General features: G+C 36.4%; 2 protein-coding genes across 3 annotated transcripts in view; both read left to right on the top strand.

The window, feature by feature from the left end:
• The first annotated feature begins 864 nt into the window (after nucleotides 1–864).
• colec10 (collectin sub-family member 10 (C-type lectin)) lies at nucleotides 865–9,735 on the top strand. The gene is made up of 6 exons (XM_079836201.1): nucleotides 865–1,003; nucleotides 2,720–2,791; nucleotides 6,920–6,991; nucleotides 7,912–7,965; nucleotides 8,111–8,206; nucleotides 8,903–9,735. The coding sequence occupies exons 1-6, from the start codon at nucleotides 889–891 to the stop codon at nucleotides 9,298–9,300; spliced, it is 807 nt and encodes a 268-aa protein (XP_079692327.1). The 5' UTR covers nucleotides 865–888; the 3' UTR covers nucleotides 9,301–9,735.
• A 793-nt stretch (nucleotides 9,736–10,528) lies between these two features.
• mal2 (mal, T cell differentiation protein 2) overlaps nucleotides 10,529–23,479 on the top strand; it is a 48,264-nt gene continuing 35,313 nt past the window's right edge. For both annotated transcript variants that reach the window (XM_079837436.1, XM_079837437.1), the window contains exons 1-3: nucleotides 10,529–10,774; nucleotides 11,059–11,229; nucleotides 20,360–20,530. In XM_079837436.1, coding sequence (XP_079693562.1) covers nucleotides 10,655–10,774; nucleotides 11,059–11,229; nucleotides 20,360–20,530 — 462 coding nt within the window. In that variant the 5' untranslated portion in view covers nucleotides 10,529–10,654. The remainder of the gene's footprint in view (nucleotides 10,775–11,058; nucleotides 11,230–20,359; nucleotides 20,531–23,479) is intronic.

Consider the following 23,479-nt stretch of genomic DNA (forward strand, 5'->3'; position numbering starts at 1 on the left):
TTTTGAAGGAGATGATGAATCCAATCTTCAACCAGATGGAACTGGATTAAATATTTTGAATGTTCCAATCCCAATCTGACTTCTGACCTGTAATGCTGCCTGAAACATAATCATACATCATTTGTTTGTTGGCAAGAGGAGAACTGCTCCCCGACTGAGCTTTCTACAGACGACAACATTGTCAAAAAAATCCCAGTTTAGCATTGAGAGCTTTTAAAAGGGAAGACAGTACTAGCTCAGATCAAAAGATTGGATATAATAACCACCATTCCAAAATGTGCTAATAGGCTATAATTTGACATTAAGTGTGTTTTTACATATTTCCATTAACATATGCAATAACAGTATGCTTAATTCAAATATCCAGAAAATGTTTGAGTGAAAAATTGAGCGCAATTCTTCAAAATAAACAAAACAGCAAACTCCAAAACATATGTACTGAGGATTTGACCATTTTTCTTCATGGATCATAGAACTGGCTGTTAGAACCGACCATCTGTGAAAAATTTGTGGAAGCTTAAAGCATATATTCAACTAATAAATGCATTTTTAACCACGATTTACACACACTAGATTAATATTAAACTTCTATTTTGACTATTATGTAAACATTTCAACATATGATAAACAAGCCATCTTTTTAAAATATATAACATATAAAACATATAAAAGTATGTATATTTGCCACATTTCTATCAGAAATTATCTTCAGGTTGGCAACACTTCTGCACACAACCAAATTCCTCACTTGCAGTGCAAGGAGATAATCTGCGTTCTGGACAGTGTTGTTTGAAAGCTAAACACAGATATGATAAGGTCTGGTAAACATATGTAAAACTCCCTTTTCACTCTCCTCTTGAGAACAGAGCGAAGTTTCCAATTCAAGACATGGATGCACAAACTTTTAGCAGGAAACTTTTTTTATTTCTATTTCTTTGTAATGTATACATTTATTGTACTACAACTGAAATTTGCTCCAACAGCATTCTCCCTGGATCAAAAGGTATTTAATTGTTTTATTTTTTATTTTTATGAAGAAAAAACATTTTAGTACAGAGTAGAGATTTCAGAAAAGCCCATTTGTAATTTATTATTATTACTATTATTATTTGCTCTGGTCAAACATTGTCATTAAATATTAATCTGGATAAATAACCTTCACTTCAATAATTTATGTGGTAACATCTAAATTAGTTAAAATGTTATTTAACATTAATGTTAAATTACATTTATTCTCCAAACTGCTTGTCCTAAGCAGAGTTGCAAGGATGCTGGAGCCTATTTCAGCATCTCGGGCCAAAGACAGGGAAACACCCTGGATGGATGGCCTGTCCATTGCAGGGCATGACTGTATCAACCTAAATAACTTAGGTTACACTAACAAATCTAAATGTAAGGGCAAGATCAGGTAGAAATAGCTTTTTAACAATTCCAGATTACTACTTTTTACATTGTTGGCTTCCTGCTGGTTTGTTGTTGTCATACTGTTTATATAGATACAATTATAATTTTAATTTGCTACAGTAGCTTCTCGTATGATTGGAGCCATGCTGGTAAACCCAACAATGTGCCTTTGTTAAAATGTTGCTCTGTCATTGAAAGGATCACAGTCTTAGCAAATGAAATTGTGTGGAAAGTGTGTCAGTGATTATTCCATTACGTTAAACAGCATGCATATAAGAATTGCTATTTCTGGATATGAGGTGTGTATATGTACAGTGGGGAGAACAAGTATTTTATACATTGCCGATTTTGCAGGTTTTCCTACTTACAAAGCATGTAGAGGTCTGTAATTTGTATCATAGGTACACTTCAACTGTTAGAGACGGAATCTATGCAAATTAATGATTAAAAATCATACAATGTGATTTTCTGGATTTTTGTTTTAGATTCTGTCACAGTTGTACCTATGATAAAAATTACAGACTTCTACATGCTTTGAAAGTGGGCAAACCTGCAAAATCGGAAGTGTATCAAATACTGGTTCTCCCCACTGAATATGTATATAATTATGTTTTTTACTATATAAATATATATATATATATATATATATATATATAGTAAAAACATAATTATATAACTGTAGCTTCTCGTGTCTTTGTCTGAATAGCTCTGCTAATACTTCCCTTTTGCTTATATATATACGTATATATATATATATATATATATATATATACGTATATATATATATATATATATATATATATATATACGTATATATATATATATATATATATATATATACGTATATATATATATATGTATATATATATATATATATATATATATATATATATATATATATATATATATATATATATATATATATATATATACGTATATATATATATATATATATATATATATATATATATATATATATATATATATATATATATATGTATACATATATATATATATATATATATATATATATATATATATATATATATATATATATATATATATTTATATATATATATATATATATATAGTTTTGTTTGTTTTTATAAACAAACAAAAAAAAACTGTTAAAAGGAAATGTCTCTCCCCACAGCTCATACTTTTGCCAATGCCAATAAACTTGCCCTTCTTGATATTGAATAACTGTCTGTATTAAAACAGCTGCAGTGTAACGGAGAAGCATGTTTGGGTAAGATCTGTCTGTGCATTTTCTGTTTGAGAGGCCCCAATCTCTAACTTTGTCTTCATCTAACAGGCGATCCAGGTGACGTGGGAGCAGACGGTGAAGAGGGCAGAATGGGGAAAACCGGCCCACCTGGCCAGCGAGGTCTCTGAGACGTTGTTGGTTTGTTATTTAATGAATCAGTGATAGATTAAAGGGAAGTTGGTTAAAACATTTCTGTTTAATGTTCATGGCCAAAAATATCCAGTAAACTCAAATCAGCTGCTTTAATAAAGCTTTGTAATGTAGTTGCTCTTTCTGTTTTTCAATTTAATTAATTTTGTTAATTCAAAATTAATTTATTTTGTATAGCACTTTTCACAAAACAGATTGTTTCAAAGGCTCTCCTTTTTGCAAAAATCCTACCACAATAGGTAGTCCAGAGTTTTGTGAACTTATATGAGTTTTGTGGAGTAAGCAATGTATTTTTATAACATTAGGCAGTAATGCTGCTCAGATAACAAGATTCTGAGCTGCATTACACTGATGGAGCTGTTGTAATTCCCTAACTGCTATACAGTAGCTTCCTCTGTACCATTCTAAAGAAGTGGTAGCATAGCATCTGTACTAAGTTTGACCTAAAGTTAGCTGTTTGATGTGTCCTTGCCCTCACTGGGCATCAGAGTGTAGTTGGAAGACAGTCTGTTTCTGCCAGACCACATCTTCCCTTGAGGGAAGTCACGTCAGAGGCAGGCAGACATGTTAATTGAGGCCAAGGGCAGCGGTGTCGCCATGTGTTCAAAGATGGAAGTGTAATCTGTGGAGCTCTCAGCAGACATGCCTCTTCCAGGCAAGCTGTTAATCAAACCAGTACAAGAACGCCTGGAATTGCAATCACAAGAAGACATGCCCTCTCTTTCACACATAAACGTACTTAACCCTCTGGTGCTCTTCTGTCATTTCTGACCGGAAAATTTTCGGTTTTGAAATTCTAAAAATCACAGCTTCATCGGAATGATATGAAACTTGGTGACTTTATGGCATTAGGTATGTGAACACTAGGGATGCAACAATACAGTTAGTCCACGGTTCAATACATACCTCGGTTTTTAACCATGATTTTCAGTTCGGTTCGGTTCTGATGGCTTGTCACATCAGTTTTTTGCTATTCTATTTTTAAGCGACAGGAACAGCAAGAGGTGAAGGAGAAAAAAGACTATTTTTTATTGCAATACTCTTTCTTTATTTTACGTAAAAGAATTGAAAAACCTTACTTAAACTTAAAACTTTACTTAAAAAAAACCTTATACACATTCCTAGTGTATTGTATAATATAAAATAAATAAATATAAAGATGTACACTGGCAGCTCAGAGCAGTACAGCAGCATTTAAGTATGAAATTGAATGAATAAATGTAAAAATAAAACACTACATAGACTTCACTATAAAATATACATTGATTCTTAAAGCTACTGTATTAGTTTTTCAGTCAAGAGTAATGAGTGATTTTCTATTTGTCTTTTGTTGTCGTATTAACAATATTAGAGTGAGTAAATAATTACATATTTTTAGAGATGAACTGTCCCTTTAAGGACAGCGTGTTCACTAGACTGCGCTGCTGTCAATTTAAAGGGATAGTTCACCCAAAAATGAAAATTCTGTCATCATTTACTCACCCTCAAGTTGTTCCAAATCTGAATGAGTTTCTTTGTTCTGCTGAACACAAAAGAAGATATTTTGAAGAATGATTGTAACCAAGCAGATAGAGCAACCATTGACTACCATAGTATTTTTTTCCCTACTATGGTAGTTAATGGTTGCTCTATCTGCTTGGTTACAATCATTCTTCAAAATATCTTCTTTTGTGTTCAGCAAAACAAAGAAACTCATACAGGTTCGGAACAACTTGAGGGTGAGTAAATGATGAAAGAATTATAAATTTGGGTGAACTATCCCTTTAAGACCTGCATGCATCTAATACAGACACGATTTTACTTTCACTTTAGACATAACCGACTGTGTTTATGTTAATAAACTTGTGTGTATTTGACCATATTAGCGCAGTAAGACGACTACTTAGTCCAGTAATCGTCTGTTTGACAGGCGTTTAGTGTGCGCGCTCGGAAAAGCGCATGTTAAAATCGTGCATAAGCACGTGAATGAAATGTTTAACCGGCAAGGCTGTAAAACGCATGCATATAATGAACTTTCGTGATTGTGAATAACTATAGTGTTCCGTGAGTATAACTCTACCACTAACGTGTGATGTGAATGTATGTCGCGTTGTTCAGTATATTGGGATGGAGGCAAATTATAGAATTAGTAGAAAAATTATTAATTAAATGCAAAACCGCGCGTATTGAACCGTGAATGCCGTACCGAACGGTTCAATATTATATTGAGAATTGTGGCATCCCTAGTGAACACACAAAAAATTGAGGGCATGAATCAAGCATGCTAAGTGATCATACAAAAAATACTACCTTTCATTATCTTCGGTCACAAATGACCGACCATAGGAAATTAATGGGAAATCAGCAAAAACACAAAAAATCACCGATTTGTGTGCACAATCTACAAATCGGCCACAATGCTGAAAAAAAGTACACAGCAGTAAAGGGGTGACACTCTAAAACATCAAGAGTTTGATGTGGACACATCCACTCACACACGCGCACACACACACACACACACACACACACACACACATACACAAACACACTTATGAATCACTGAACCTATGAACCACATTTATAATTTATAATAAATAGTCTTTGAGATTGTTTAAATATATATTCAAATCCATCTAAAAAAAATCATTAAATGTGTTCAAAATAGAACTAGGGAATAAACAAGCCTCTCCATATAGACCTCTAGTGGTTACACCCATGGTTACATGTTTCCATAAATAATTCCAAAAGAGGGTGCTAAATAAAAATATTTTTTTGAAGGCATAGACTCTATTTTAACCTGAAATACTGTTTAAAAATTACTAAAAACAAAAAAAGGTATTATTTTCAATGGCACAAATAGACCATAATTATTGCATAAATATTAATAAGTACCATCGAACCATCTCAAAATACAAAAGAAAATAGAAAAATATTATTGAAGAAAAATAAATTACATTGGTTTTACTGGGGTGGAGGAAGTTTAATTTTTACGGGTCCGGTCACATATGACCGGGAAGATAACCAAAGCTCCCCAATAACCATATCAAAGATAACCAAAGCTCCCCAAAAGAAGGGTTAAAAAAAAGGAAGAGAAAAGTTCCAGGAAGAGAAAAATGCCTGTTTTTTTTCACTCTACAGAGTGACCACAGAGGCGAATGGCTGTTTACTGCAATTTTTATGTTTTATTTTTAGCTATGCATCTTAAAACATATTAGCAAAATGCTATACATAACAGCTAAATGTTCCTCTTAAAAAGGGGAAATCTGAGAATTAGTGGGCTTGACTGGCAAAACCATGGCAGACTCTGCTTTAATTCATTTTAAACAAGTACAGGGAATTATTATTCCAGTGTTTAAAAATCCTCACACCCTCAAAGCAAAAATGAAATCATTCACAAGAATAGAAAGAGAAAAAGTTCCAAAGTTTAAAAATGAAGTATTGCCGGAGTTCACTGAGACATTCAGATGGTTCAGTTCCTCTTCTCCACATAACTTGGTTTAGACATTAGGATGGTTCCTCTGCTCTTCAAATTATTTCATAAATGATGTCTGAGGTTTTCCAGCATATTTTGCCTTATAACTGAAATATTTTAATAAATGGAGCAATCACTGAAGATTGCAAACAGCAGCTGAAAAAAAAGAAAAGAAAAAATATCCATACAGTATGAGAAAATATGTATGGGAATGCCATTGCCACTAAGCCAAAATGAGTGATCACAGAAATTATATTGAATGACACTACAGAAATGAAAGCAATTGTATCCTATTATTGCTTTGGCAGTTGTATAATATTATTGCTTTGCAAAACTCAGGAATGCCTATTACCCATTTCCAGATGGATATTTAATTAGGAACTTTGGTCCAAGGCTGTCACAAGCAGTCCCAAAAACAGCTGTCTGAAAGCTTTTAACGAGCTGGAAAAATTTTATGTCAAAGACTACTGACACAATATAATTTCGCCACACACAAAATGCAATGATTGAGGCTAAAATAGTATGCACGTAAAGAGACTAATTTTGCTTTGATATGTGCTTGATTCCTTTGGAAAGGCATTGTGAGACAATTTTCTGGAATTTTGGCAGAGTCAGATAACTAGTAACCTTGTTGTCTTCTTTCATAGGCCTGACTGGTGAATGTGGAGAAAAAGGAGAGATGGCCCAAATAGGAAAGATGGGCCCTAGGGGAATGAGAGGTTAGACTCTAAACTGAGATTGAATGCTGTTTGTTTATGTATGCTTACATATTATGTATGCTATGTTGATAACATAGCATTGTATCTGGGAATCGTCTACAGAAAGACACTTTCCTTTCCATCCATGTGCAGTATTTTCTAATTTGTCTATGCCCTTTCATTCACTATAGTTCATGTTTAATCATTCCTTCCAGACACTGAACATTACACTTAAATAGAACTAAACAGAAATGTTTGACGGCAAAGATTTCTTGTGGTTGATCTGTAAAGTATGTTGAAAATGTACTGAGCACTGAAGGTTAAAATACAGTGATCATTGATCTATTAAGTAATGTGGATGTCCTAATGCCCGTCTAGAAAGTGAAGGTATTTATTGTCCTACATTAATATTTTAAACCAGTAATATTCCAGCAAATTTTCCACACCAGGAAAATAAATAATTGACATGTATAGTATGTATAGTTTGAACTTACTCTGAAAATAATTGCAATATAAGAGAAGAGAAGAGAAGAGAAGAGAAGAGAAGAGAAGAGAAGAGAAGAGAAGAGAAGAGAAGAGAAGAGAAGAGAAGAGAAGAGAAGAGAAGAGAAGAGAAGAGATGAGAAGAGAAGAGAAGAGAAGAGATGTTATTTTTATGAGAGGACCAAACACTAAGGTTAGGGAAGGAAAGGTTAAGGAAAATCATGGTTAGTTGGAGACTGACATAATTTGCCCTGCAGATAAGTGGGAAACAGTGTAAAGTATGTGCACTGCTGCCATCTACTGGTGATTCATTGTTATTACTGGATATATAATATTTAAATAATATATATGTGCATGTAAATTGAATAATTAGTGGCTAATGTTTAGTTAGATTAGACTGTATGTTTTAATGGAATGTCAGAGGTTGAATTGTAACTGTTAATCTATTGCTGTGACAGGTAACAGGGGACAACAAGGAATTGATGGTCTCCGAGGGTTAAAAGGAAAGCCTGGTAAATATCAAAGCATCTCTGTGTTTGAAGGCATTTCATATAATAAGAAAAATACTTGTATCATACCTCTGAATAAACAGTAGGCATTAGATTTTCTTCATATTTATTATTATGGATGACAACAATTGAACAATTTGTGTGACAGGTATGACCTGTGACTGTGGGAGGTACAGAAAGGTTGTCAGACAGATGGAGATCAATATAAGCAAACTGAGAAATGCTGTCAAGTTTCTTAAGAACGGTGAGACTTGTGTGTTTAATTAATCGAATTTGCTTGTGTGATCTTGATATTGTTTTAATGTTCTCCATTGTGATAATTATACAATTTCCATGATATTAGACTGCATAATAAACAATAAACAAACCTTGAATGTTTAATCCTCTTAAATCTTCACACAAATGGTGCAATAAAAAAAAAACCCATTGCATTTGTTATTGACTCTAACAAATGCATTATAAATTGTTGACTGGCTTAACTACATGAACACATTTTAATTCACAACAACTGCCAAATAGTGAGTGTTATAAATGCTTAGTAAATATATTCATTGACTCAAAACCATATTCACGATGCAAAAAAAAGAAAAAAAAGAAAAAAAAGAAGAAGACTTCTATAACTGAAAGATGTTTTTCTCATCACTAAGAGTCATCTTTGAAGAGCTTTTAAGGGAGCTTTTGGAGCTTTTCTCAGAACTAACTTCACTTATTTATTTTTACTTTTTCAACTGATGTCAACATAATTTTTAGTAGTTGTATGAAGTCAACTTCTTTTTTGGAAAAAGATGTTTTGTATGATTAAAGAGTGTGGTAATTTCTGTAAGTAATAGTGAGACAACAGCTCCATTCCATATTGCATATCACACTTATTTCCACTGAAAACACAGACAAATGATTACAAGACACTAACCAGTACTATGTTTTGTCAATTTCATTAAAGTGGTTCTAGGTATCAGGGAGACTGAGAACAAGTTTTACCTGCTGGTCACAGAGGCACGGAGGTATGAAGACTCACTTCTAAACTGCAAGTTGCGTGGGGGGTCTCTTGCTATGCCCAGAACCACAGAGACAAACACCTTGCTGGCCAACTATATCAGAGAAGCTGATCTTACTCATGTGTTCATAGGGCTACAGGTAGGGGTGACAGAGGTGGGGTACATGTATGTTGATGGTAACCCCCTCTTGAATACCACAGTCTGGGCACTGCAGGGGCCACGCAGCGGCAAAGGTGGCTGTATGCAGCTTTGTAGTACCGGAGTCTGGAGCCAGGTAGAATGTGGAGACACACAGTACTACATATGTGAGTTTGTCAAAAACAAAAACACTTCAGCAACTTAAATCTTGTGATGGTTTAATGGCCACAGAGGAAATTTATTTTTATATCATCATTATTTTTAAAATGATAAATGTCATACATCTTTTCATCATGTTTTTGATGTTTCTGATTTTATGAAAATTATCCACCACCGTTCAAATCACCTAAATTAAATAAAAAGTAAAAAAGATAACAAGGGGTCTGTGAGTGTCGATGCCTTTCTTTAAATAACAGTGAGGAACTTTTAATTCTAAATCTTGATTATTTTTTTTTATAGCAAAATACTGGCAATACTGCAGCAAGTGATTGTATAATGTAATGTTATTTTATTATTACAGTAAATCATACCTGTACGATGTAAAATAAAAAATGATAAATTAACAGCTGTTTTATTATTATTAATTTGCTGACTCGACTCACTTCTTATAATTCAGTAAAACTGTTGCTTCATCGTTTACAAAATAAAAAAACAAGTGATTTATTATTGACATTAGGTAATACTTATCAGTCTCTGCACAGATAGCACTTCTTTTCAAAGCAGATAACTAGAAATGCGTGCTTGCTATCTGTTAATCATGGCAATGTCACATGTGAAACTAAGGAACTTTTATAGCTCTGACAAATGCCAAGTAACTTCAAATTTCTGCGCACATTAATTACAGTGTTCAGCATATCCCTCATTATTGTACAAAGAGTTACAAAAGCTGTGGTCTTATCCTCAAAACTAGGCAATAATTTATGAATGGGCCTTTGCACTACATCTCTATTCATGGATGGAGAATGTTTTCAATCGACTATCATATTTCCAGAAATCCTTCCACCCCTTTCAATTGTATTCCACTTCAGCTTTTATTGATTTCATTCAGTACATGAAATCAAATCAAACAAGTACTTTTAAACTCCATATATGAATTTTATTACTCCACAAAGCACTGGAGGAAATGTACATTATCCGGGCTTTTCTTAAAAATAATTTTTGGGTGTAACAATATTTACTCAGGTATGTTGAACCTAAGCATATATGCATTAATCATTAACCAAAGTGGTGAAACTGTTATTTTTGTACATTGCCAAACAAAAGAACAAAAGTCTTATGTTGCAAGGAAAATAAAAACTCAGAGACATATATTATATAGAACTACTTTTTAAATAGGCATTTAAACTTTTTAAGTAAGTACTTTTTAAAAGTAAGTATTCATTCACAGTAAATGAAACTGCATGCTCTCAGTCCCAGGGGTTTGGCGGAATTGTGGGAGTGAGAAAGGACCGAACAAAATGGGAGTGGCTGCACACCGGTGAGACCTGTTCCTGATACATGACTCCAGCAGAATTTTCCAATGCGTTAGTCTTTTGTTCAACCTGTGCTTGTCGAGCTGAATGAGGATGGCGGAAACACAGAACCCGGCCACTACCTCCTTCCCAGCACCGACTATTTCTCTACCCCTCGGAGTGGAAATACTAAGGACGTATTCCGGGGCTCTGATTTGTTTGGAAATTGTAAGTGTTGTTGTTTATAGCTATTTCAAGACTTACTGGGTTAAACTTCTATAATTCACAAAGGCGTGTCCCTTAGAATTATGCAGTATACACCTTGATAGCTAAAAACATGGCCACAAAATGGAAATCATAATAATAAGGCTGTTATGATGATTTGTAATTGATAGTCTGAGAGAGAATACAGTAATACTATATTTATTATGTCTGTACACACCAATTATACTACACAAACTTAAAGGTTTTTGAATTCAGAAATGTATTTTTCCCCCTCTCTCAAACATTAGGTTTTTGGCGGATTGGTGTGGATATTAGTAGCGTCGACGAATGTGTCCGTGCCATTGTTGCAAGGATGGGTGATGTTTGTGTCAGTAACCATGTTCATCTGTTCATCTGTTTACCTCGCCCTGTTTCTGCTGGGCCTGGCTGACAAGATTAACACTGATTGGAATTTCATGGTGAGTGTGTATTACTTAAAAAAATCACAGTGCTCAGACTAGCACATACATTGAGTTGACATTTTATTGTAGATTATTGTACACTAATTGCCTGGACAATCTTCCAAGTAGAGTTTGGGGTTAAGCACCTGGCTCAAAGTCACAGGGTTGGTAGAGCAGGAAATACTAGTGCTTGCAAGATTTGTCAAGGTCATTTTGTCAGGTTATTTTATACGCTAAAACTTTTATTAAATCTACATTATTTATGTAATATAAAGGTCACCTTAAAACATTTTGGAAACTATGCCTTTATTCAGGGCTCGACATTAAGCATGTTCACGTGCTTGTCCTTCGGACAAGTAAATCTGTCATCCACTTGTCCGAGTAAAAAAATGTGCTTGTCCGGAAAAAAAAAAGAATTTTTTGTGTGTGTGTTGTAAATAAAATTTATTCTGAAGCAATATTCTCACCAGTGTTCAATCAGCTTTGACATATGCATATTTGTGATATTTTTACCTTTTATAAAGGGCATTTTCCCCCTAATCTTATTAAATAGGCTATAGGCTATGATTCAGATTTCCTTTTATATTCTTAAATTGGATCAATCAATTAAATGACACTGCTGTTACCAGTCAAATTAAATAATTTACACTGAAAAATTACAACTGCATTAAATAATGTTATGAGATTGTTTTAAATATACAAATAAGAAATGTTGGAAAGATGAAACTAAACCACCAGTAAGTGGCAGCCTGTGACCGTCTGAAGGAGCGAGTCTTGAGTCGATTTGCTCAAACGCTGATTCATTCAATAATGAGGTAGGCGTTTACGAATAATTAATTGAATCTTTGATTCTATCGATTCATTCAAAATGCTGAATCATTCACTAACACGTTGTTGCTGTTACACGCCGCGTTCTGCTGTGATCTTTTGGAGCTATTTTCGCTGCTGAAATAGAACAAAAACTCTCAATATTGCATCTAAAATGTAAGTGACTTAATGTTAATAATTGTTTATGGAGTTGGCGTATGAAATCAGTGTCATTTTCAGTCGTGATGTTATTCAGGAAAACAGCACTCTTGGGAATGTGACGTTGCAACTGTATCATATTATAAATATAAATAAACTCCACATTTCTACATGTTTACGGCAGTGTGTTAACTGAGTTTCTCTGTGTGAGCGGTACACAGCTTAATTTCGATTTTTCCTCGAGAGGCTGCGCGAGCTTCAACAGTGCAACGTTACTGTCAGTTCATTATACATTATTATCATTCACTGACGATCGCCAATTACAGTAGGCTAATGAATGCAGAATCATTCTTGCATTTGGGTGATTCCCTAGTTATTTTTGTTAATGACGATTTACAGACATCCCAAACAGTCTAGGAGTTTGTTTTCATGTAGCCTTGGCAACTAGCCGACCTGAAAAAATATGCACATGAAATGAAACTTGTTTAACTCAACCATAACATGTCAGTTACAAACTGTACAGCGTGCAAGATTGTAATTATGTACTTTATACTTTCGTTTTTTTGGGGCACTCTCCCTCTGCCATGGCTCTCCAGTTTCTAGATACACTGAACTGATTAAAGGGGTGGTAAAACAAATTCTTTTGAAGGCTTGATTGTGTTTGTGGGGTGCACTGTAACATGTATTCATGCTTCGTTTAAAAAAAAATTGCCTTATTTTTCATATATTTGACCTTTATTCTACACTGCTCTGTCCCTCCTTGTAAAACGGTCTGATGCTTTCCGGGTTGTATGAAGCCAGTCCCTCAAAAATACGCGATGGGCTCAGATTGGTCAGCTGGCCCAGTGTGTTCTGATTCGCTAACCGCAGTGCACGTCGGAAACGTCACGCCCCTTACCGGAGGCTGTGCTTTGGTCGGCGTCAATAAAACCATATGAGCCCGAATCAGATCCAGAACATTTGAGTGAAGATGATCGAGCAGAACCTGTTCAGTCCTCAAGAGTAAAGACTGCGGGTCTATAGTGATCGCTACTGAATGGCACTTTAACTTTTGTATTTTTAGAACGATTATAGCCAAATATCTGTCGCAAGAACTAACCCAAAACGAACACTAAGCACTGGCTTTAACTAGTAAGTTAGCCAAATCACACACAGAACCATGTTTAGCATGCCTGTAGATAAACAATACATAAAAGCTCTAATCAAAGAATCATTTACACTAATGCCAGGTTCGCTGTTGAGATTTTAACGTTAGTGTTTGTAACGTTAGGTGTTCGTCGGATAACGTTAAGTATGAATGAGCTTTTAACAGACTGGTTTGCAGAACAGTGTTGTCATCTGTTTACTTCCTTGCTACAACCTATTACAGGAAAACACATCGATGAAAAATAAATCAGACTTACAGGTTGTGGCCCGTAAACAGCTTCTGTTTGTAAATCCAGCTTTCAGGACAAGCCGTTGTGCATATCCTGTATTGAACTCGCGAAGTTTGTGGAAGATTGTGTTGTCCTCCGTGAAATGTGCAGCGCGCGCGTCATGCATCCACGCACCGGCAGTGTTTTTTTCACGCAGCTGACGTTGTGCAAATCTGGCATTGAAATCGCGAAGACGGTGGATGTTTTCCTCTGTTAGTTGTGCTGCAGGGAGCCCTGCGCGCGCCTAATTCCCCGCTGACGCAAACACACGTGCATATAACATGCTGTGTGTTAAACGCTCTGCAACGCACCCCCGTCCCAAGGAAGGCTGAACAGAGCAAGTACCCCAGACCTGCAATCCGGATGAAAATAACAGCGTTTCCTTGGCATCGCGGCAACAACACTCCAGCCTAACTAACGTTATACCACAACAGCGCCGCGATACAAAATGCCCCCCCCCCCCTATTTAATATTCTCGGAGGAGGGGTTTATGTAAATATTGAGCCTGTTGATGTCACCAACCCTGGAGGAATGTCTGTAGTCGCCTACTGGCCGTTTGCTGTAGTCCTTAGAAACTGATTTCTTTAAAAGCAAATATCTCCCTTTGCTTTAAACTTTGAACGTTGTAACTTTGCAGATGTTGTTTATGCTCAAGCAGCAACATTACACGTTAGCTAAAGTTAGAATAGTGAAATCGTGGTTTACCACCCCTTTAATTCGGTTCAGGAGAAGAGATAAAAGCCCGCCCACACTGACAATTGATTGGTTGACTTACCGAAACAGGCCAATCAGGATGCTCTCCGTCTTACATGCGCTTTATTAGGTGCACACTAGCACACACTCAAGGTCTCTCGCTCTCTCTCCCTCTCTGCCGTGCGCGCGTGCACAGTTTGTGTCTCGCATGCGCACTCTTGCTCCCTCGCTCTAGATTGCGGGAGAATTTAATTTGCGGGCATCAGGGATCCGCTATCAATATGCGGGAGACTCCCTGAACTTCCGGGAGACTTGGGATGTCTGGGTTTATCAGGCTTGTCCATCGGGCAAGTAAAATTATTTTTCACTTGCCCCTTCAAAAAATCCACTTGTCCCGGACAAGCGTTAATGTCGAGCCCTGCTTTATTATTTATCCATTATATGAATCACTATGTTAGTTATTACATAGCTATTACACTACATTAAAATGATGATTTGAGGTGTCATTTCCACCACAACTAACAGATTTGCACCAATTAATTTTTTGAAAGTTGCTGTAACAAGAAATACCTGTGAACAAAACATCAGATTAGACCCCATTTGACAGTGCCCACACATTGTCATGTTTTTTTCTTTTTTGATCTCAAAAATCAACACACAATAAGTTTAATTTCATTCAATGTGAAAATATATACAATATTAAGAAAAGACAAATCACAATTCAAACAAATATCAGCATCAATCAATTGATTTTCGTGATTTACAAGTCGGACACTTTCTGCTTCCCATATTGACGCATACTTTATCACAGATTAAGTGGATTAGATGCAATATTTGTCAAATACACAGATTTCAGACCTATTCATGAAGCAACAGAAACATTTTTCATGTGCTGCTTAAATGGATAGTTCATCCTAAAATGAAAATGTTGTCATCACTTACTCACCCTTAAGTTGTTCCAAACCTATATGAGTTTTCTTCTTCTGTTAGAAGAAAATAATATCTTCTTATTTTCTTCAAAATAAGAAGATATTTTGAAGAATGTTTGGTAATCAAAGAGTTGATGGTATCCATTAACTTCCATAGTAGGAAAAATACATTGGAAATCAATAGCTGCCGTCAACTGTCTGGTTACAAATATTCTTCAAAAGATCTTGTACTTCTTTTGTGTTCAGCAGAAGAAAGAAACTCATACAGGTTTGGAATAACATGAGGGTGAGGAAGTGATGACAAAATTTAAAATTAACTCTCCCTTTAATACAGCACAATCTGTACAAGATCTGTACAAGTTCAACATACTATTTTACTACCAATAAAGTGGGTCTATATATATTTAATCAGTGCTATTTTGACACAATATAACATTATGGTTGCATAAAAAGAGTATTTACTGCAGGGCTCCAGAGTGCGACTAAATGGTCGCATTTTGCGACTAAAATTTGAGAGTGTGCGACTGAATTTTACATCCAGTCGCACATGTGCGACCAGTAAATTTGCCTGCTGTTGGTACTGGATAAATTAAGAAAATACACTTACTAATTATAATTGATAGACGTTATGTCTGGCAAATTCTATCTTTGCCAGCCGTTTCTATATGAGATAATATTAAATCATTTGTCCGTGATGCATTTTTGCCATTCGCAATCCAGAAGAGAGAGAGAGAGAGAAAGCGAGCGAGCTCTCTCACGTGGAGCTGCAGCGAACACAACACCACAGTCAGCTTAATGAGTGAGGATGGCCAAGAGAACTACACAGAAGTTTAGTCTGCTTAAACTTTAGGGATGTGCTGTGATATTAATCTAATTTTATTTTCGATTTTGGCTTCCAAGAATTATAAAAAGATGATATGAGGTAAAACTATTCCTATAGCCGTGTTCCGTCGAGCGCGACATCCTTCCCTTCACAGCTGCGCTGTCATTTCTCCCTAAACCTAAACTAAACGTCAGATTCAGTGATTGTTGTAAACTGCGGTCTCTACTGTTGCTAAACTGCGGGATGTGTGTGATAATAAATAGCTATTAAATGCAGTATAATCCGCGCAAGAGACGCTGTTTCCAACTTCAAGCTTATGTGTGTGTGCTGCGAAATGGACCGACTTGCACTTAATATTTTAGGCTTCGTGTGCGCGTCTAAACCATCAAATAAACAACAAATAGCCGGTGTCAAATTGACCGGATTGGAGAGTAGTTATTTTAACAGTTTATATCTTAAATGGGCGTAAATAGTTTGGAGAAATAGGAGAATATGATATTATTAGTTCTACATTCGATCGGTCTTAAAGGGGCAGCGTCTAATAAACCTGCTGACGATTGAGCCATTAATTCGAATCGAACAATTAAAGGCAAATAGAAAAGATTCACATCTCTTGAATTAATAACTTTAGCTTTTATAAGCATTAATCTATCAATTTATACAGTGAAAACTATGCAGTGTTATTTTACATTTCATTACTTTATTAGATTTCTTTGTAGGTTTGTTCTTTACTGTAATATTAATGTTAGCAGACCTTCCGAATGCCTGCACACTGGTCCATTTACAAATAGATGTTTTATATTTTTGTTCAAACTTTGCGGTTTCTTTTGCTATATATATTTTACTTTTTCAAGCCATGTTAATTATGTTCTTAATTATGTTTTTTTTTTTTTATAAAAAAAAAAAAAGTATAATAAAAAGAACCGGTAAGAATACTGTTAAAGTACCGGATCGATAAGCAGTATCGGTAAGAGTAGTAATACCATTAAAACCTTAACGATACCGATCCCTATTAGTAATACAGTGGAAATTAGTAGATTTGGTTAGCATGTTGATTTATGGTGTGCGCCCCTAAAATTTCTGGTTGTGCCCCTAAAATTTTCAGTAGGGGGCCACTGGGCTCCAAGTGAAAAAAGTTAGTCTGGAGCCCTGTTACTGATAAAAAAAAGATTTATGAGCATTAGCGGAACTAAAGGTGTCAGAATAAACAGGGAACACAAGTCATTGTTGTCATCTGTGAATCCGGCCAATGGTGAAAAAGCTTTGTTGTCTCCAGTGCTTGTGCAGCCGCTCTGGAGAAGCTGCAGCGGCTGAGTCAGCCGTCTGCTCTTGAATCACTCTTGCTGTACTTTGATGGCATTCTCACAGTGACATGGCATCGGCTCTGTCTTAAGTTGGACAAAATTTCAGCATGCACTGCTGCAAGTCAGATGCCGATCGGTCTGAGCAGCACTGCATGAAGTCGTACAAGCCTATTGATCTAGCAGAACAGAGAAACACATGACTAGAATAAACAAATAAAAACATAACACATAGAGCAAAGGAAGCACATTACATGATCACACAAGGAACAGGGGAATTACAATGATCATAATGTAATTCGTCCTTTCCTGCAGGTTAAAGGGGTGGTAAAACACATTGTTTTGAAGGCTTGATTGTGTTTGTGGGGTGCACTTTAACATGTGTTCATGCTTCGTTTTAAAAAGAAAATCATTATTTTTCATATATTTGACATTTATTCTACACTGCTCTGTCCCTCCTTGTAAAACGGTCTGATGCTTTCCGGGTTGTATGAAGCCAGTCCCTCAAAAATACGCAATGGGCTCAGATTGGTTAGCTGGCCCAGTGTGTTGTGATTCGCTAACCGCAGTGTACGTTTGTCGGAAACGTCACGCCCCTTCCCTTCACCGGTAGACTGTGCTTTGGTAATATTAGAAACGATGGCGTCAATAAAACCACACCAATCTGAGCCCGAATCAGACCCAGAACATTTTAGTGAAGATGATCGAGCAGAACCTGTTCAGTCCTAATGAGTAAAGAAAGACTGCGGATCTATAGTGATCGCTACTGAATGGCACTGTTACTTTTGTATTTTTAGAACGATTATAGCCAAATATCTGTCGCAAGAACTATTAACCCAAAACACTAAACACTGGCTTTACTATAGTAGCCAAATCACACACAGAACCATGTTTAGCATGCCTGTAGATAAATAATACATAAAAGCTCTAATCAAAGAATCATTTACACTAATGCCAGTTCGCTGTTGAGATTTTAACGTTAGTGTTTGTAACGATAGGTGTTCGTCGGATAACGTTAAGTATGAATAAGCATTTAACAGACTGGTTTGCAGAACAGTGTTGTCATCTGTTTACTTCCTTGCTACAACCTATTACAGGAAAACACATCGATGAAAAATAAATCAGACTTACAGGTTGTGGCCCGTAAACAGCTTCTGTTTGTAAATCCAGCTTTCAGGTCAAGCCGTTGTGCATATCCTGTATTGAACTCGCGAACATTGTGAAAGTTTTCCTCCGTGAAATGTGCTGCGGGAGGGAGCCCCGCGCGCGTCGTGTATTCACACACTGGCCGCGTTTGTCTCACGCAGCTGACGTTGTGCAAATCCGGTGTTGAACTCGCGAACATTGTGAAAGTTTCCCTCCGTGAGATGTGCTGCGGGAGCCCCGCACGTGCCTGTTCCCTTCTGTCTCATACACACGTGCATATAACATGTTGTATGTTAAACGCTCTGCAACGCACCCCTGTCCCTATGAAGGCTGAACAAAGCAAGTACCCCAGACCTGCAATCCGGATGAATATAACAGCGTTTCCTCGGCATCGCGGCAACAACACTCCAGCCTAACTATACCCCAACAGCGCCGCGATACAAAATGGCGCCCCCGCCCCCCCTATTTAATATTCTCGGAGGAGGGGTTTATGTAAATATTGAGCCTGGTGATGTCACCAACCCTGGAGGAATGTGTGTAGTCGCCTACTGGCCGTTTGCTGTAGTTCTTAGAAATGGATTTCTTTAAAAGCAAATATCTCCCTTTGCTTTAAACTTTGAACGTTGTAACTTTGCAGATGTTGTTTATGCCAAAGCAGCAACATTACACGCTAGCTAAAGTTAGAATAGTGAAATCGTGGTTTACCAACCCTTTAAGAGCCTGTGTGTTATTCTGGATAGCACACTTTCCTTCGAAGCTCATGTTAATAATATTACATGTACTACATACTTTCATCAGTGTTATTTCATTGTCTCCGTCCTTCCCTAACAATGAACAATACTGCAATCCTCATTCACGCACTATTTACTTCATGTATCAATTATTGGAAATCTCTTCTTACTGGTCTTCCTTACAAACTTCTCTATAAACTTCAGTTGGTTCAGAACTCCGTGGCTCGTGTTCTTATTAGAAATCCTTACTGAGCACATTTCACCAATTCTCCAGCCGCTACACTGGCTTCCAGTGAAGTATAGCATTGATTTCAAAATTCTACTTCTCACATTCACGGCACTTCACAACTTCTCTCCTCTGTACCTTACTGATCTTCTTCATATTTATATCCCTTTGCACGCTCTAAGATCTTTACTCCCACTTTCTCTGGTGTCACCACGTATGCATTAACTACCATGGGAACTAGAACTCTTAGCCATGCGGCCCCTCACCTATGGAACTCTCTCCCTCTTGATATTCGTAATAGTGACAGTCTGCATACCTTCAAATCCCGTCTTAAGACCCACCTTTTTCCCCAGGCTTTTTTATGACCTGATTTTAATAGTCTGCATGTAATTTCTACAGTATCTATGGTGTGTTCTGATATGTTGTTATATTCTATGGTGCAAATGGAATTTATTTCTTTTTATTCATTTATTTCTTTTTATTTCCTTGGGTGTTTTGAAAGGCGCCATTAAAAAAATGCAGTATTATTATTATTATTATTATCATTATTATCACATTACATAACCAGGAACATCACAAAACTAGGAACATAGCTGACAATTACAAAATAAATGACATGAAAACCTAAAAGTGATTCAAGGTCCAAAACCAAACGTGACAATTTACATAAACCATCTGTCAATGTTTTTTAATAACTGAGATTAATAATAGTGCAATGATGTATACTGTATACAATTATGTTGCTCATTTTAATCTGTGAATACATTTAAAAAGGAATCTATTATAAATATCTATTGTCACATTTTCACAGAGTTATTATTATTATTATTATTGGAAATATTGTCTGACAGGATTCTCTGAAATACATCCTTTGATATGCACACACTATAAACATTATAAATTGTCTTCCATTTACAGGATATGTTCTACCATTTCATCGCTTTGCTGTTTTATTTTGGTGCCTTTTTGCTGGAGGCTACAGTTTCATCTGCGGGTACATATGTAAACAGCACCTGTATACGCAGACCCCGTGGCAATATAATGACATTTCTGGACTATCGGGAATACAGCATTAATGTTGCTGCTGCGGTGAGTTGTTAACACTACCTTTATTTTTCCCCTTGGTTTTTTTAAATTGGTCACGAGACACACAAGAGTTTATGTCATGATTTCAATCGGATATGTACAATAATCTGGATTTGGTCCAGATTTGAACTGACAATTTGAACGTACCCTTACATCAAAAATGTAACTGTTACATGGTACAATGTAGTTATTGTGTTCATGTTCTATGGCAAAACACTTTTTGCTGGTATTGAGGTGGGATACGGATAAGTTTGGAGACAGATTTGGTGGTATGAGTAGGTTTAAGGGTTGGTTAAGGGGTCAACAGTGTACAAGGGTCAATTTGATTACTAAAAGAGAACACTGTTCAAACTGTTCATTACTTCACTGTTTATCAAAACAATATAATGAAAACAATGAAGTATTTTCTTGAAAAAGTTTATGCATGATTCAAGGAATATCCTCTCTTTAAGGATAAAGTATACTAAGTGTTGAGGTAATGAAAACATGTTTTGTACCGAAATTACATTTATATCTTTATTATGTCTTTAGCAAGCATTTAGCTAAACTTAATGGTGTTACAGCTAAAAGTACAATACTCTAGGTACTAAAGGTATATAAAGGTACTAAATGATGCATAGTATACATATAACACTTATAAACATTTACAATTTAAGATTGTACATTTAACTTTAGATTGGGTACTGCAAAACCATGAAAAAATTGTTTAAAATGATTTGTAAAGATGTTTAAATATGGTGAATTCAGGTCATTTGGGAGACTTTATGCCATAGAGATTACTGGGGAAAGTGTCCTAAGTCCACTTCCCATAAAGGTACTAAATGATAAGTAAACTTTTTAAACATTTACAAATAAGGAATAGTTTCAACTTTAGATGGGGCACTGCAAAAACTGCAATCATTAATAAATTATGTGTAAAGATGTATAAATAGTAGAAGTCTGTATACAGTGCATCCGGAAAGTATTCACAGCGCTTAATTTTTTCCACATTTTATGTTACAGCCTTATTCCAAAATGGAATTAATTCAATTAATTATTTTAATCAAAATTCTTGAAACAATACCCCATAATGACAACGTGAAAGAAGTTTGTTTGAAATATTTGCACTTTTATATAAATAAAAAAAAAGTCACATGTACATAAGTATTCACAGGCTTTGCTCAATACTTTGTTGAAGCACCTTTGGCAACAATTACAGCCTCAAGTCTTTTTGAGTATGATGCTACAAGCTTGGCACACCTATTTTTGGGCAGTTTCTTCCATTCTCCCACAGGACCTCTCAAGCTCCATCAGGTTGGATGGGGAGCGTCGGTGCACAGCCATTTTCAGATCTCTCCAGAGATGTTAAATCGGGTTCAAGTCTAAGCTCCGGCTGGGCCACTCAAGGACATTCACAGAGTTGTCCCGTAGCCACTCCTTTGTATCTTGGCTGTGTGCTTAGGGTCGTTGTCCTGTTGGAAGATGAACCTTCACCCCAGTGACAGTCTGAGGTCCAGAGCGCTCTGGAGCAGGTTTCAATCAAGGATGTCTCTGTATATTGCTGCATTCATCTTTCCCTCGATTCTGACTAGTCCCCCAGTTCCTGCTGCTGAAAAACATCCCCACAGCATGCCAAACATGCCACGACCATGCTTCACTGTAGGGATGGTACTGGCCAGGTTTCCTCCAGACATGATGCTTGCCATTCAGGCCAAAGATTTCAATCTTTGTTTCATCAGACCAGAGAATTTTGTTTCTCATGGTCTAAGAGTCCTTCAGGTAAACCTTTTGGCAAACTCCAGGTGGGCTGTCATGTGCCTTTTACTGAGGAGTGGCGTCTGGCCCCTCTACCATACAGGCCTGATTGGTGGAGTGCTGCAGAGATGGTTGTTCTTCTGGAAGGTTCTCCTCTCTCCACAGAGAAATGCTGGAGCTCTGTCAGAGTGACCATTGGGTTCTTGGTCACCTCCCTGACTAAGGGTCAGTGTATATTCTGGTAAACCGTGTAGCAACAATGAGTTTCGGGGAATAATTAACTCAAATGGTATTAATATTCATGAGTCTATGAATATTATTTGCTTGTTGTACAGACAAAATTTACGTATAACGGAACCTTTAATCATTTAAAAGTAACCTTTATCCAAATTGATTTCTTCATCAATTATCAATCTTACAAACCTTAAGAAACATTGATCTGTTTGATCAGGACAAATAATATCTCTTATGTTTGTACGATCTGCACTACTGAAGTAGTATTACATGAAAATCAAGCTTAAATGGGTAGCTTAGATCTTACGCTTCAGTGACTTCGAGATTTGTGAGCAAAACAATACGGATTCAATGTAATGCAATTATTGGGTTTTAATAAAACAACTACAGTTTACAAAGCTACGATTCATACGGGGAAATATTCATATATATGTAGGAGAAAACAAACAATATGGTACAAACAAGGAAACATGAAACTTAACGAATAATAAAAAGGGAAGAAGAATTAACAAGAGAGAGAGAGAGAGAGAGAGAGAGAGAGAGAGAGAGAGACAGACAGACACAGAGAGAGAGACAGAGAAACAGCTTCACAGTCCTTTCGCAAGAGCCCACAAGAAATTCATATAAATTCATAATTCAGACAACCTTTCCCAAGCAGTTTGATTGTGAAATAGAATACTTGCATTACTACGGCTTCTCGTGTAAGTGTCTGAGTTCGAATCGTCGGGGAAGTTCGCTAAGGATTTGCGAGTCCCAGGTGAGTTTCTTTGAAGTTTAGGAAAGTCGCTCCAGAAGTCTGCCGGTTTCTCTCTCCGTGGAGGCCTTCTCTCAGGGTTGGGAAGACCAGGGTTGGTCTTCCCCTCCATGGCGAAATGCCAAGATGTCCGTTCCTTGTGGTGGCGAGAATGCAAAGAGCTGATGGTCGGTTGCAGTTTATATAGAGGGGAAGGCCGACGCCCAAAGAGTTCAACTCTCCAATCTCTT

The sequence above is a fragment of the Gobio gobio genome (genome assembly GCF_949357685.1).
Source record: "Gobio gobio genome assembly, chromosome: 15".
Taxonomy (NCBI): domain Eukaryota; kingdom Metazoa; phylum Chordata; class Actinopteri; order Cypriniformes; family Gobionidae; genus Gobio; species Gobio gobio.

What these genes read in the sequence shown, in the direction of transcription:
- colec10 (XM_079836201.1), top strand. Translation starts at nt 889, where the DNA reads ATGGATGCACAAACTTTTAGCAGGAAACTTTTTTTATTTCTATTTCTT. An exon ending in CGGCCCACCTGGCCAGCGAG is followed by an intron (nt 2,792 to 6,919) that starts GTCTCTGAGACG and finishes CTTCTTTCATAG; the next exon opens with GCCTGACTGGTGAATGTGGA. An exon ending in TGTCAAGTTTCTTAAGAACG is followed by an intron (nt 8,207 to 8,902) that starts GTGAGACTTGTG and finishes ATTTCATTAAAG; the next exon opens with TGGTTCTAGGTATCAGGGAG.